We start from the raw sequence: 16,499 nt of genomic DNA on the forward strand, positions 1-16,499 counted from the left end.
ATACAAAACTCCATCACCTCCCTACACTGGCCGGGGGGGAGCGTGGGAAAGGCATATTGCAACCATGGCTCCCATATGTTGAGAGTCGTTGCATATACTCGACATCTGTTCATTGAGCATCATAGTAGTCATACGATCCCGCACCCCCTGAAAAAGTACAAACGGACTCTTCCAGGCCTGGGCAATTGTCCTAGTGGCCGATAAAAACAAATAGGAAGCCAACCGCTGCTGACGAGCCAAGAGGCCCGGTATGGGGCAATGAAGCAAAGCATACCGAGCATCCCGGCGTATGGAGAGATGAAACAAAGTGAAAAGGAGGCCAAACACACGAGACCAAAAACGAACCAACCTCGGGCATGACCACCAGATATGCAGTACATCGCCACGATGGCCACAACCCCGAAAACATCGATCACTACAGGCAGGGTTAGCCTGGGCCAAACGAGCCGGCACCCAATACCAAAAAGCGGTACTTTTTTTGCATGGAAATATGTTTTTTTATTGTAGGCCTGTAATTTTTAGGAATAACTCACTGAAATTTGAACAAGAGTCCAGTAAACATCCCGGGTATGATAAAATTTGAAACACGAAATCATAAATAATAATATAATAAATAAAAAAATAATAATAAAATTTAATTCAATAATATAATCAAACCAAAAACACTGACATTTGAAATATAGCACACAGTTCGCACATCACTGAGCTTAGTTGCAAAATAGCTTTCTGTGTCCAATGACGAATGTCCCCACGAATCATTATCACTCAATTCTGCAAGTGGTTTACCATCGCTGGATTCTAGCTGGTCTAAACCGCTTTTGACATAAAGGGACACTTTTTGAATGCCATGGACTTTTCTCAGTTTCAAGGCAGAAAGACCAGTAAAAATGCAGACAGGACACAGGACAAAGCAGTAAGGACAAAAATGTATGTGAAATGTTTTACTTTGTGATTTTAGTGTATTTAGTGAATGTCACTTTTTAAAATTTTAAAATTTCCCACCGGTTCCAGCCCCCGTACGTCCCGATGCTCGCAGGGACCGGAACCCGGAAGACGGATGCCAGCATCGGCCCAAGGAGATGGCTGGGGACACTGCAGGTGGGACATCGCGGGAGCTCAGGACAAGGTAAGTGAAACAGGAAATTACTGAGTAACGCTGCAGGGTAATCCCGAGTGTAGCTCGGGGTTACCGCTTTTAGCACTGATAATTAACCCCGAGCTACACTCGGGAATAGCGCCAGGGAGGTTAATGACTGGCACAGTACCACTTGGCATAAGGCCAATGTGGTGCCTACATTTAAAAAGGGATCAAAATCTTTACCAAGTAACTATAGACCTGTTAGTTTAACTTATTTATAGTTAGATACTGGAGAGTTTAATAAAAGACCACATAGATGAGTTCTTGCTGGAAAAAAATAATTTAAGCAACAGACAGCATGAATTCATGAAAGACAGAAGCTGTCAAACAAATCTGATTTTTTTTTTTATCAGGAGGTGAGCAAAACCATGGACAGAGGGGTGGCAGTGGATGTGGTATACTTGGATTTTGCAAAAGCGTTTGACACAGTTCGGCACACACGGCTAATGTGTAAGGTAAAGTCTACAGGCTTGGAAAAATCCGTATGTACAGTGCATCCAGAAAGTATTCACAGCGATTAACTTTTGACACATTTTGTTATGTTACAGCCTTCCAAAATGGATTAAATTAATTTTTTCCTTAACATTCTATAAACAATACCCCATAATGACAACATGAAAGAAGTTACTTTGAAATCTTTGCAATTTATTAAAAAAAAAAACATAAGTATTCACAGCCTTTGCCATGACACTCAAAATTGAGCTCTGGTGCATCCTGTTCCCACTGATCATCCTTGAGATGTTGCCACAACTTGATTAGAGTCCACCTGTGGGAAATTCAGTCGATTGGACATGAATAGGAAAGGCATAAACCTGTCTAGATAAGGTCCCACAGTTAACAGTGCATGTCAGAGCACAAACCAAGCCATGAAGTCCAAGGAATTGCCGGTAGACCTCTGAGAAAGGATTGTATCAAGGCACAGATCTGGGGAAGGGTGCAGAAAAATGTCTGCAGCATTGAAGGTCCCAATGAGCACAGTGGCCTCAATCTTCCATAAAATGGAAGAAGTTTGCAACCACCAGGAATCTTCCTAGAGTGGGCCTGCCTAGCCAAAGTGAGCGTTCAAGGGAGACGGACCTTAGCCAGGGAGGTAACCAAACACCCGATGGTCAATCTAAAAAGAGCTCCAGTGTTTCTCTGTGGAGAGAGGAGAACCTTCCAGAAGAACAACCATCTCTGCAGCACTCCACCAATCAGGCCTGTATGGTAGAGTGGCCAGACGGAAACCACTCCTCAGTAAAAGGCAAATGGCAACCCGCCTGGAGTTTGCCAAAAAGGCACCTGAGGTACTCTCAGACCATAAGAAACAAAACTCTCTGGGCTGATGAAACAGAGTACCAAGTGTCATGTCTGGAGGAAACCAGGCACCGCTCACCACCTGGCTAATACCATTCCTACAGTGTTGCATGGTGGTGGCGGCATCATACTGTGGGGATGTTTTTCAGTGGCAGGAACTGGGAGACTAGTCAGGATTGAAGGAAAGATGAATGCAGCAATGTACAGAGACATCCTTGATGAAAACCTGTTCCAGAGAGCGCTAGACCAGGGCGACGGTTCATCTTTCAACAGGACAATAATCCTAAGCACACAGCCCACATAAAAGGAGTGGCTACGGGACAACTCTGTGAAATTCCTGGAGTGGCCCAGCCAGAACATCTCTGGAGAGATCTGAAAATGGCTGTGCACCAACGCTCCCCATCCAAACTGATGGAGCTTGAGAGGTACTGCAAAGAAGAATAGGAGAAATTGCCCAAAAATAGGTGTGCCAAGCTTGTAGCATCATACTCAAAACGACTTGAGGCTGTAATTGGTGCTAAAGGTGCTACAACGAAGTATTGCACAAAGGCTGTAAATACTTATGTACATGTGGTATTTTTCATTTTTAATAAATTGCAAAAATTTCAAAACGAACTTCATTCACATTGTCATTATGGGGTATTGTTTGTAGAATGTGGAGGAAAAAATGTAATTTAATCCATTTTGGAATAAGGCTGTAACATAATAAAATGTGGCAAAAGTTAAGTGCTATAAATACTTTCTGGAGGCACTGTACATGCATGACAACGTCGAAGCATGCTCCTAATGTGACAACAGATGGTGTCCTGGGGTATTTCCTCCTAGATCTGGACCAGGGCATCACTGAGCTCCTGGACAACTGAGGTGCAACCTGGCGGCGTCAAATGGACCGAAACATGATATCCCAGAGGTGTTTTATTGGATTTAGGTCAGGCAAGATTGGGGGCCATTCAATGGTATCAATTCCTTCATCCTCCAGGAACTGCCTTCATACTGCATACTCTCGCCACATGAGGCCGGGCATTGTTGTGTACCAGGAGGAACCCAGGACCCACTGCATCAGCATAGGGTCTGAGAATGGGTCCAAGGATTTAATCCCTATAACTAATGGCAGTCAGGGTGCTATTGTCTAGTCTGTAGAGGTCTGTGCGTCCTTCCCAGACCATCACTGACCCACCACCAAAACGGTCATGCTGAAGGATGTTACAGGCAACATAACATTCTCCACGGCTTCTCAAAACCCTTTTACATCTGTCACGTGCTCAAGGTGAACTTGCTCTCATCTGTGAAAAGCACAGGATACCAATGGCAGACCTGCCAATTCTGGTGTTCAATGGCAAATGCCAATCGAGCTCTAAGGTGCCAGGCAGTGTGCATAGAGCCCACTAGAGGACATCAGGCCCTCAGGCCACCGTCATGAAGTCTGTTTTTAATAGTTTGGTCAGAGACATTTACACCACTGGCCTGCTGGAGGTTATTTTGTAGGTCTGGCATTGCTCATCCTGTTCCTCCTTGCACAAACGAGCAGATACCAGTTCTGCTGATGATTTAAGGACCTCCTAAAGCCCTGTCCAGCTCTCCTAGAGTAACTGCCTGTCTCCTGGAATATCCTCCATGCTCTCAAGACTGTGCTGGGAGACACAGCAAACCATTAGGCAATGGCACGTATCGATGTGCCTTCCCGGAGGAGTTGGACTGCCTGTGCAACCTCTGTAGGGTCCAGGTATCGCCCCATGCTATCAGTAGTGACATTGACCCTAGCCAAATACAAAACTAGTGAAAAACAGAAAAGATGAGAAGGGCAAAAATGTCAGTGGCCTACACCTGTAAAACCATTCCTGTTTTGGGGGTCATCACATTGTTGTTTATCTAGTGCACCTGTTGTTAATTTCATTAAAGTGATACTAAACCCAGGACCCTGCATTCACTATATCTGGTTTCCCATAGTACAAACGACATGGAAATGCAATTTTAGTAAATATATACCTTTTCTCATCAGCAGTTAGAGCAGTCTTGTGACTTTAGATGAGCACTGGTTAAAGCTTGTAGGAGGAGTTTTCTTTCTGCTCTAGGAGGAGATGAAACCTCTGACCCTCTGTCTAGATAGTGCCAATTGGCCCTGTGCTGATCACATGCACCCTCCCAAAAAAAAAAAAAAAAAAACCTCCAGCAATACACACTAAACTGTGCATGTGACCAGGGGTGCAGACTGTATCAGGTGGTCATTTCAACAAGAGGAGGGGCAGAGAAGAAAAGATCAAACAGCCTTTTTACACAATGCAGAGGATTAACCCTCTTAGGTTCGACAGTGTGTACAACAAGCATGCTTTGCTGCATACACAGACTGATTTTACTGTTATGGGTTTAGTAACACTAACACCAAAGCAGCTGAAACGGATTAACAACTCCCTCTGCTACTTAACTGACCAGATCAATATCCCAGGAGTTTCATTGATTTGATGCTATACTCCGATTGAAAAGCATTCCTTTACCGCCTTTCACATAGCAACTGGGGGAGGAGAAATGGGGAATTCTATAGAGTGTCAAAGAGTAAGTTCACCTTTTTACAAAAAATAATAAAATACACAATTTTGGAGGTAAACAAAATGCGTTTTTACTATTTTATGGGTGTAAAATGTTCAGAAAGGGAAACTTATTCTTTAAGTGACAGGACAGAGTCTAAAGGAGATGCTGACATAACATCCAATATGGAGATACCCAGCAGGAGTCTTAGGGCTTTTGAATGTCTACACAACTGAGGCTTTGACAGATAAATTACATGCTTAAAAAGATTTTTGTTGAAACAAATGGTCTGGTGACATGGTCAAAACCAGTGTTTCACAACCTTTTTTCAGTCGAGGCACCCTTTAAAAATATGCACAATTAGAATTATGCACAATTCTAAAATGTAAAAAACTAAACTAATTTTACATAGCACAGCAGAATCCACACACGTGGGACACCCAACGTTAGAGGCGATTTATTCTTCCAAAAGAAATAAACCTTTGCACAGACTAGTATTTTAATTTTTCGCTTCTCTCTCAGTTTCTCTCCCTCTCTCAGCTAATGTGACCCCAATGCTGATGGAGAGGGGCAGGGGAGGGGTAAACAAGGATGCTGTGCAGGAGCCCGAAGTCCTCCTTATCAACCAATGACATCATTGGTTGTTAGGACGCCGGGGGCTAGAAAGTTGTAATGGTGAACAATGAAAACCTGTGGCTTTGTTTAACTAAGAGGCAGGCTTGATTACAATTTTTTAATTTTTTTCCAAGGAACCCTTGAAGAAACCTGCAGACACACTGATTGAAAAAGGTTTAATAATACAATGCAAAAAAACAATGGTGTGCTGCAATCTATGAAAAAAAAAAAAAATCACCTTTCATAATTATACTGAAAGCTGACACAGAAGGCCAGGGTACTTAAAACACAAAATAGTGGCTTCCATCTCCAAGGTCAGAACTCAAGCACACGCCTGTATCTGTCTACACAATGAAATCTCTGAAGAGAGGTATACATTGCAAGGAGGAAACAGGCATGCCTAAAATATGACTTCACAGCTGAAAGTGTGCATGGTTATTACTGAAATAAAGAACACTGGACAGTGATAAAGATGAGCACACAAATAAGATGGATGCAATAACTGTAAAAGAGAAAAGGCACTTACATCCATCTATCTCTTCCTGCACATCATCCTGAAGCAGCGACAAATCTACAAGAAACGTAACATATGAAATGACAAAAAACAAACAAACACTCATGCTTACCTAAACATTCACACTGCCAATACATTTTAAAAATTCATTTGGGGTGTTAATGTCTAGCTTGCAACTCATCAAAGCAATTCCTTATAGAGCTTTAACAGTAAATAATCCAGAAATGTTAAGATTGATGTAAAAGATTTCAATAAAGGGTTAGTTCACTATAGTATACTATAGTAAAATTTACAGTGCAGTCAAGGGGTCCTATTAATTTCCAAATTCTGCAGAACGCTCAGATTGCTACTTTTTGGCCAGGCTTTGCAGAAGCCATGCGTGGCCTACAGGTATTGTAATAGAACCAATGCAAAATGATTTGTTACAGTATATGTGAGCTCTCAGCTTATAAAATACACATTTTAACATAGAAATGAAAGGCAAAACATTTGTGTATACATTATAAAAAAAACAAAACAAAAAACACACACACATACATACATACACACAATACCACCACCACCCCCCCCCCTTTTTTTTTTTTTATAAGTGATCACATTCCCTCTGTTCTCAGCTGCAGAAATAGCTCAGAGAGCTGGGGAAGGAGAAGTGTCAGTACACTGATGTTCCCAGTGAATGGCTGTGAAGGGAAAGGGGGAGGCTGTCAGCAAGTCTGACCAGTGGAGAACAGACTGAGTTCTCAGCACAACACTGTGCTCTCCTGCCTAGTATGGTCAAAAAGTGATTAAACAAAAAAAAAAAAAATCAGGCCCCTATTGGTTTACGTCATAATGTCCTAGTATGCACTGCATACTAGCACATTATGACAGAATTACCTGGATACTGTGCCCTCCAGTGCAGCGCTGTCATGACTCCCGAGCACATCCATCTTCCTCCAGTCTTCCTTCCAGGTTAACGGACTCCGGCTGTATGAATGGCCTGGGCCCTAATGATGTCACCATGTGGAGCACCCAGCACAAAGTTCTAAAGGTATGGCATGGGTATGCTGATCCTTCAGAGTGCATGCTCCGGTGACGTCAACAGGTGCAGGCGGTGTGAATAACTCCTATACAGTGCAAGTTTAGGTGATATTTACTGTACCTACAGGTAAGTCTTATTGTAAGCTTACCTGTAGGTATAATGTCAAAAGTGGACTTCCCTTATAATTTAATAGGAAAGCAGAGGGACTGGCAGGAACATCAGGGATTTCACACAAAGGAAGCAATGCAAAGAGAACAGGGGTACTTTTTCATGAAAGTACATGGTACAGCGGGCACATATCAATATGAAATGTTGGGTTTATAAATTCTTTATAAAGCAGTTGTAAAAGGCTTAAGGTTATTTACCTTCATGCATTCTAGGCATGAAGGTAAAAAAACCTGTGTGCAGCAGTGCCCCCAACCCCCTCAATACTTACCTGAGCCTCATCAAGATCCAACAATGTGCACAACAGCCTCAGCTGTCCCAGGTCTCTGCCTCATTGGCTGAGACATTAAGCGTGTGCCATTGGCTCCCACTGCTGTCAATCACAGCCAGTCAGCCTAAAAGGAGAGGGGACAGGGCCAAGCCTTGGCTCCGTGTGTGAATGGACACATGGAGCAACAGGTGCCTCCATAGCAAGCTGCTTGCTATGGGGGCACCCGACAGAAAGTGCAAAACCACTACACAGAACAGGCAAGTATAGACATGTTTGTTATTTAAAAATAAAAAAATATATATATGAACCTTTAGTATTGCTTTAACTACTGGGGCCTCTTAACTACACTTTAGGGGTTTGGTTCATCTATATAGTAAAATATGCACCCAGGAACACCATCGCATATGATTGGTTCTTTCTGATCATCTTAGCACTGCGTAAAACAAATTAACGTGTCACTAAACCCACATCACAAAGACCTATCAATAAACATTGTATTACATGCTGTTCATACTCACTCAGTCACTATGGGATTTGTTTTCTGTATTCTGCAAAAAACCTGGTTCATCCTGTTGTTATCTATCTCCCTAATCTGTCCATGTCCCCAAAGCAGTTGGGGGATTTTGTAGAGCAGTGTTGGCCGTTCACACATCTGAGCAGCCCATGTGACTATAGAATCATACATGTGAACGTATACACAGTGGAAAATGACAGCCCACTCCCTTCCTCCTCCTCCATGCCCACTAATCAGCTAAACACAATGGGAGTGGGGTATTACATCTTGATTGATGGAGGCTTCGCCTCCATGTTATTCTAAGACAAAGGTTGGAAGGGAGTAACACAGCCAGTGACTGGCAGAAATCTGCCCACACCATGTTACTGCCAAAAAATAAAGATTTTATTTTATACATACACCCTATATTGCCAAAAGTATTGGGGCGCCTGCCGTTACATGCACACAAACTTTAATGGCATCCCAGTCTTAAGTCTGTAGGGTTCAATATTGAGTTGGCCCATCTTTTGCAGCTACAACAGCTTCAACTCTTCTGGGAAGGCTGTCCACAAGGTTTAGGAGTGTGTCTATGGGAATGTTTGAGCATTCTTCCAGAAGCTCATGTTGGATGAGAAGGCCTAGCTCACAGTCTCCACCCCAATTCATCCCAAAGGTGTTCTATCAGGTTGAGCTCAGGACTCTCTGCAGGCCAATCAAGTTCCTCCACCCCAAATTCGCTCATCCATGTCTTTATGGACCTTGCTTTGCCCACTTGTGCACAGTCACGTTGGTACAGGAAGGGGCCATCCCCGAACTGTTCCCACAACGTTGGGAGCATGAAATTGTCCAAAATGTCTTGCTATGCTGATGCCTTAAGAGTTCCCTTCACTGGAACTAAGGGGCCAAGCCCAACCCCTGAAAAACAACTGCACACCATAATCCCCCCCTCCACCAAACTTTACACTTGGCACAATGCAGTCAGGCAAGTACTGTTCTCCTGGCAACTGCCAAACCCAGATATATCCATCAGATTGCCAGAGAAGCATGATTCATCACTCCAGAGAACACGTCTCCACTGCTCTAGAGTCCAGTAACGGCGTGTTTTACACCATTGCATCCGACGGTTTGCTCTTGGCGATGTAAGGCTTGGATACAGCTGTTCGGCCATGGAAACCAATTCCATGAAGCTCTCTACGCACTGTTGTACTTATCTGAAGGCCACACCAAGTTTGGAGGCCTTTAGCTATTGACTCTGCAGACAGTTGTCGCACTGTGCTCTCCAGCATGTGCTGACCCCGCTCTGTCATTTTACGTGTTGCTGCTATTCCCAGATGCTTCCACTTTGTTATAGTACCACTTACACCCCGGTCACACTGATCAGACTTTGAAATCGTGCGACTTACAGTGAAGTCGCACAATTTCAAAGTTGGATGTCATTTTGACTTGAGGCGCAACTTGCAAGACATCTGCGGCAAAATACAGATGACTATGCAAGTCACACCTGAAGCAGTGCATGCACTACTTTAGAAATCGGTGTGGCTGCGACCACGTCAGATTAACACTGATATGACTGCTTTAACTGCGGACAATAGGGTGCGACTTGCCATGCGATTTGCACCTTGCATTGCATGGCAAATCACATGGGAAGTCGCACCCAGTGTGACCGGGGTGTAACACTTGACTGTGGAATATTAAGTGGCAAAGAAATTTCATGGATGGAATTATTGCACAGGTAGCACAATGGTGACCTATTCCTTCACAAATGTTTGTAGAAGCAGTCTGCATGCCTCGGTGCTTGATTTTATACACCTGAATCCAATGATTTGGAGGGGTATCACAATACTTTTGGCAATATAGTATATATATAATCTTTGCATGACACTTTAAAATGGTTTATTGCTACTATTTTTTACGCTGTATCCAAAAGGCTGTTTTTTTTAAATATATATTTTAAACAGGTGACCAGAAGCCGAGAACTAGGAGCTCCTCCTGCTTAGATTTCTCTGCAGACAGGCTGGGAAAGAGCTTGGTCATGTGATAGCTGTATAATGATTAGGAAGAAGATACATAGATGTTTTTTATTAAAATAATTACAGTGCCATCATCTACCTATACAAAGAGAAGGGATAATGTAAATTAAACAGTGTGTGTTTAGTATCACTTTAACTTCTAACCACCTTTTTGTATGTTTAGACTTTTCCCTACATGGCATAATATCCTGGTTGTATTTTTAATGCCTCAGTTCTGCACCACACCTTCCACCTATACTGTATAGATATGCACAGTAAGAATACAGAAGGGAAAAACAGTCCTGTGTGTCAGGGAGAGTTACACGCTGAAATATAAGGCTTGTTTCACACAGGCTCCAGCTTATATAAGGAGCAATGTGAACAGAAGGCTTTTACAAAGTATCTGCAGAGCTTTCAGAAAGTTTTAAGGGACAGGTCGCACCACAATTGCACAGGAACACAGTATGCGTCATGTGCGATCTCTTGAAGTGCAATTTTGAAGTCCACTTATTTGAATGGGCTGCCAATCTAACTGGACAGAGCAAAAAAGCAATGCATGCAATACTTTTGAAAAATGCATCGCACCAACTCTCACTGTGCTGCAAGACCACGTGAGCTGGTGCATAAAAAAACTATTTGTGATGTGTTTGAAGTGCAGCTAACGTATTGCTCCTCACAACAGATCACAAGAGAGGTAAGCGGACAAATGTTTCTGTGACCCAGAAGACGTGTATGAGGTCACAGCTGTCACTTTCCCTGGTAAGAGACCAGTGCGATCTGCATTGCATGCAATGTATTGCATACCCTGCATGTAAAGAGAACCTATCCCCTAAAAATCAAAACAAAGGGGACTTTGTGTCTACTATGTGATGACTGAAAAAATAAAAATTAAGCAAAAGAGAAAAAAAAGTTACACCCAAGCATATATAACATCAAAGGCCCCCCCCCCAATTTTATTTTAAGCCCCCCCACATATACGCACATACGTAAATGCACACGGCAGGGTGCCTATGCATGCAAACATCAACTGCGATACACGTTATATATCACCACGCACACCAGTGTGAGTGTAATAATTCTAGTATAAGACCTCCTCTGGAACACTAAACTGATGACCTATAGGGGTTTTTGAAGTGTCGCCTATAGAAAATATAGGGTACTTTAGTCTGTTGCTATTCACAAATTTAAGGTTTGGCATGTTGGGTATCAATTTACTCGGTACTATCCTGTATGCATTACTTACCCCCATGGTATTCTACCGGCATTACCTACCCCCGTGCTATCCTATAGACCAGGTGTCTCCAAACTTTCTAAGCAAAGGGCCAGTTTACTGTCCTTTGGGCTTTAGTGGGGACCAGTGCCTCCCTCCCGCCATTGGTGTCAGTTGGTGGAATAGTGGCCCAAGGACCAGATATAGGCAAGCAAAGGGCCACAGCTTGGAGACCACTGCTATAGACGCTGCCTACCCCCACGCTATCCTATGGACACTGCCTACCCCCACGCTATCCTATGGACACTGCCTACCCCCACGCTACCCCACGGACGTTGCCTACCCTAATGGACGCTGCCTACCCCCGCGCTACCCCACGGATGCTGCCCGCACGTTTTAATCGCTTCCTGTACACACTATAGCAGATACACTGCTACAGGGCAGCACAGGTGTGCAAAATCACGCCATTTGCGGTTGTCAATCACCAGGTCCCGGCTGGTGATTAATCGCCAGCACCCGGTGATTGCCGAGGATCTCTGACCGGGGAACTGTCAGTAAACAAAACAATTCTCATCCCTGTCAGCTCCTGCACACTGCTTTGCATGGCTGTGCACAGCAAAACCATGCAAAGCAGTGTGCTTACAGTGAAGCACAGACACAGGCCCATAGTAAAACACACCCAGCACACAGTTAACCCTTTGATTGCCCCAGATGTTAACCCCTTCCTGCTCAGTGCCATTAGTACAGTGTCAGTGCATTTTATTAGCACTGATCACTGTACTGGTGTCACTGGGGATGTCAGTGACACCAAGTCAGTTCCCCCCAGTGTCAGAATGTCTGCTGCAGTCCCGCTATAAGTCGCCGATTGCCGCCATTACTAGTAAAAATTAAAAATCCCAGTATATATACTCCGTCATTTGTAAACGCTATAACTTTCACGTAAACTAATTAATTGACACGTATTGGGATTTTTACATTTTGGCCTAAATTTATGATGACATTTGATTTTTTGATTTTTTTTTTACTGGATATGTTTAATAGCAAAAAAAAACAAAACACAAATTTAATTTAGGTGCAGCATTGCATGACTGTTTAATTGTCAGTTAAAGTAACGCAGCTCTGTAATGCAAAAAAAAAAAGGCCTGGTCAAGAAGGGGGGTAAATCCTCTGGAGGGCAAGTGGTTCAACGCGGTATGGAAAACGTGACTTTCCCGCACAGCTTAATGATGTGAATCAGCCCTGAAGCTTTTAAAGTGGCCTTCATCTTCAGTTTGTAAATGTTAAACAAAGACCCTAATGGGGTTTTTGACCATCACTTTAACCGTTTCAATACCGTGCAATTTTACACCTTCCTGCCCAGGCCATTTTTCAGGTTTCAGCGCTCTCACACTTTGAATGACAATTGCGCAGTCATACAACATTGTACCCAAACTAAAATTTTATCATTTTCTTCACACAACTAGAGCTTTCTTTTGGTGGTATTTAATCACCGCTGGGGTTTTTATTTTTTGCTAAATTAACAAAAAAAGACCAAAAATTTTGAAAAAAAAACACATTTTTCTTTGTTTCTGTTATAAAAGTTTACAAATAAATAATTGTTCTTCATAAATTTAGGACGAGATGTATTCTGCTACATGTCTTTGGTGAAAATAACCCAAATTAGGATGTATTATTTAGTTTGTAGGAAAGTTATAGAGTTCACAAACTATGGTATAGATCTGAATATTGATCAATCCTGAAGTACTGACAGCCAATCTAATTTCTTGAGGTCCAAGAATGTCAGAATAGTACAGATATCCCCAAATGACCCCTTTTTGCTGAGTAGACAGTCGGACGTACTTCATAAGAGGCATGGCGAGTTTTTTGAAGTTGTATTTTTTTGTCATAATTTTTCCGAAAATGAAAAAATGAAAAATATTATTTTCACTATTTTTTTTTTTACATACTGTCACCAGTGCAGTACAGCGTCATCATATAACTGGCATGGCGGTGAACAGGGACACTGACTGGTGACAGTATGAAAAAAAAAAAAATTATATTTTTTTTTAATTTTTTTTTATTTTTTTATTATATTTAATTTTTTATTACATTTTTTTTTATTTTTTTTAAGATTTTTTTTCATATTTTACTATGGCCAAAATAGTACAATGTTACCATAGTAACATTGTACTACTTTGGGGAAGTGATCAGTATTTTTTTTTTTTTTTTTTTTTTTTTTACACAATTTGCTTATAGCAAAGAATTACTTTGCTATAAGCAAGCATTTAGCTGAATGAAATCGATTCATTCAGCTTTTTTTTTTTTTTTTGTGCTTAGCTGTGATTTGGTCACAGCTAATCACATGACATGTGCATGTGATTAGCTATGACCATTCACAGCTAGGCACTAGTATACAATGGATGGCATCATGAATGAAGCCATCCATTGTATACAACTGTCATGTGACCTGCTGTGATTGGTCGCGGCAGGTCACATGGTACCGGCAACGGGAGCCGGTACTCGGATCTGTCATCGGCCGTGTCCAAGGTGCACGGGCGGTGACAGATCCCGCTGCTGCGCCGCTCTGCAATAGCGCAAACGGCGCATGTGCGGGAGCACGCCAAATGGCGTGGACCCGGAAAGCTGCAGCGCTTTTCAAGCCGCCAAACGGCTATTGGCCGGGCGGCTAATGGTTAAACAAGCTGCTAGCAGGCTTCAGCACTACGTGAAGCTTGCTTAAGCCCCCGGTCACATCGGGTGAGACTTGGCATGTGATTTGCATGCCCTGTGACTTGCAAATTGTATGCCAAGTCGCACCCTATTGTCCGCTATTAGAGTGGTCATATCGGTGCAGTCCCAACCTGGACGGATCCGCACCAATTTCTAAAGTAGTGCATGCACTACTTTTGTTGCAATTTGCATAGACATCTGTGTCAGATGTCTTGCAAATCTCAATGAAATCAGCAAGTCACCCGATTTTGAAATCATGCGACTTTACTGTAAGTCGCATGATTTCAAATTAGGCTTTGATGTGACCAGGGGGTAACAGGACAATCAGCACTCCCATTAGCATCTGTGTATAACATTTCTAAACAGGACCTGAAGGGCACTTTAACCCTTTTGCCACCAGGTCCTGTCAGTGGGGGGGGGGGGTATATACAGATTTTGGTGGCTGCAGCCACCAGGATTGTGTATAATATGGACAGGTGTCAAGTGGAAGCAGTCTGCTTTCACAGTCCCCAGTACTGGCCCCTCCCCCCGCCATGTATCCGGGCCCCGCTTGCCTATCTGTGAGCCCAGGGAGCGCCATGGCAGGTGGAGGGAAGAGAGGTAAGCGGACGAATGTTTCTGTGACCCAGAAGAAGACGTGTATGAGGTCACAGCTGTCACTTTCCCTGGCTAGAGACCAGGGCGATCTGCATTGCAGACTTTGTGTCTACTATGTGATGAAAGAAAAAATAAAAATTAAGCAAAACAAAAATAAAGTTACACCCAAGCATATATAACATCAAAGCCCCCCCCATTTTATTTTAAGCCCCCCCACATATAGGCACATACATAAATGCACACGGCAGGGTGCCTATGCATGCAAACGTCAACTGCGATACACGTTATATATCGCCACGCACACCAGTGTGAGTGTAATAATTCTAGTATAAGACCTCCTCTGGAACACTAAACTGATGACCTATAGGGGTTTTTGAAGTGTCGCCTATAGAAAATATAGGGTACTTTAGTCTGTTGCTATTCACAAATTTAAGGTTTGGCATGTTGGGTATCAATTTACTCGGTACTATCCTGTAGGCATTACTTACCCCCGTGCTATTCTACCGGCATTACCTACCCCCGTGCTATCCTATAGATCAGGGGTCTCCAAACTTTCTAAGCAAAGGGCCAGGTTACTGTCCTTTGGGGTTTAGTGGGGGCCAGTGCTTCCCTCCCACCATTGGTGTCAGTTGGTGGAACAGTGGCCCAAGGACCAGATATAGGCAAGGAAAGGGCCACAGCTTGGAGACCACTGCTATAGATGCTGCCTACCCCACGGACACTGCCTACCCCCGCGCCACCCTACAGATGCTACCTACCCCCCGCGCTACCTCCGTGGACGCTGCCTACCCCCACACACCCCGCCTACCCCCGCACTACCCCACGGACGCTGCCTACCCCCGCGCTACCCCACGGACGCTGCCTACCCCCGTGCACGCTGCCTACCCCCGTGCACCCTGCCTACCCCCGTGCTACCCTACGGACGCTGCCTACCCCCGCGCTACCCCACGGACGCTGCCTACCCCCACACACCCTGCCTACCCCCACGCTACCCCGCGGACGCTGCCTACCCCCACGCTATTCTATGGCCCCTTTAAGTAACGTCCTGTGGCCCCCTGTACATACCTGCTCAGTGACTACTCAGTGAAGACAATACAGAGAAGTGCGGGGATTCTATACACAGAGCAGCCAATAGAAATGCACCGTCGGCCCCTAGTGCTGAGACTAGATGTCAGAGCCCTGTGCACGAGTCTATAGACCTCCCAACACACAGCCCAATGACTGGCCACTTTCCACCGCCCCGGGCCCAGTCACACCCCTACACCGCTCCGAGCCCTGCCATGGCACATGACACTTTCTATGACACGCACACGACGCCGTTCCTCTCACCCGCCATCTTGTGTCCCAGGCCGCGCCGCTACATGGAGTCTGCAGCCCGCACAGTCTCCGCCCAGCTCCCGGGGGTGTGTATGAGGTGCGGTCACCGAGGGGAGGGTGTAAGTCCCCAATGCGCCTCCGTCTTTTCCTCCAATTCCCAAGTTGCAGCCTCGGATCACGGAAGATACAAGATCGGAGGGGTTAGGAGGAGGAGATGACATCACGGTCATGTGACCGCACCATGTGACCTCCGCAGGACAGATGGGACAAGAGTGGAAGTTGTGTGTTCCCGGAAAGTGTGTGTGTGGAGGATCACAGCTCTCAGCCATCTGTGCAGGGTGTTTATGGTGTGAGGTGATTGGTGACACCCCTCTGTCTAGAAAATGGGGGTGCAAAGTGTATACGTCCAGGGGTTGGGGGGTGACCACTGCCCCTTATTTCTCTTTTATTTATTTTATTTGGTGGGGGGTATGAGAACTGGCTATCCCCAAGGAGGATATTGTACTAAATGTATAGGTAAATAAGAGAATGAGAACCTTTACTAAGTGGAAGCGGGGTTAACCACTTGACCTCCACACCTTTTTCTGACTTTTTTGTTTACATGTAAAAAAATAAATTTTT

The 16,499-nt window shown here is 44.1% G+C and overlaps 1 protein-coding gene across 6 annotated transcripts in view; it reads right to left on the reverse strand.

Moving 5' to 3' along the window:
- The window catches only part of PPP4R1 (protein phosphatase 4 regulatory subunit 1), a 102,368-nt gene extending 86,247 nt beyond the window's left edge, over positions 1–16,121 (reverse strand). For 3 of the 6 annotated variants that reach the window (XM_089671004.1, XM_089671008.1, XM_089671003.1), the window contains exons 1-2: positions 15,891–16,121; positions 6,099–6,143 (exon numbers count right to left, since the gene is read on the reverse strand). In XM_089671004.1, coding sequence (XP_089527130.1) covers positions 6,099–6,143; positions 15,891–15,897 — 52 coding nt within the window. In that variant the 5' untranslated portion in view covers positions 15,898–16,121. Of the gene's footprint in view, positions 1–6,098; positions 6,144–15,626; positions 15,813–15,890 lie in introns of those variants that run through there. The other 3 variants (XM_089671007.1, XM_089671006.1, XM_089671005.1) reach the window with 2 other exon arrangements.
- Between the last annotated feature and the right edge of the window lie 378 nt (positions 16,122–16,499).

Source organism: Staurois parvus, unplaced genomic scaffold (assembly GCF_062004578.1).
Source record: "Staurois parvus isolate SC_StPar_1 unplaced genomic scaffold, SC_StPar_1.0 ptg000097l, whole genome shotgun sequence".
Taxonomy (NCBI): domain Eukaryota; kingdom Metazoa; phylum Chordata; class Amphibia; order Anura; family Ranidae; genus Staurois; species Staurois parvus.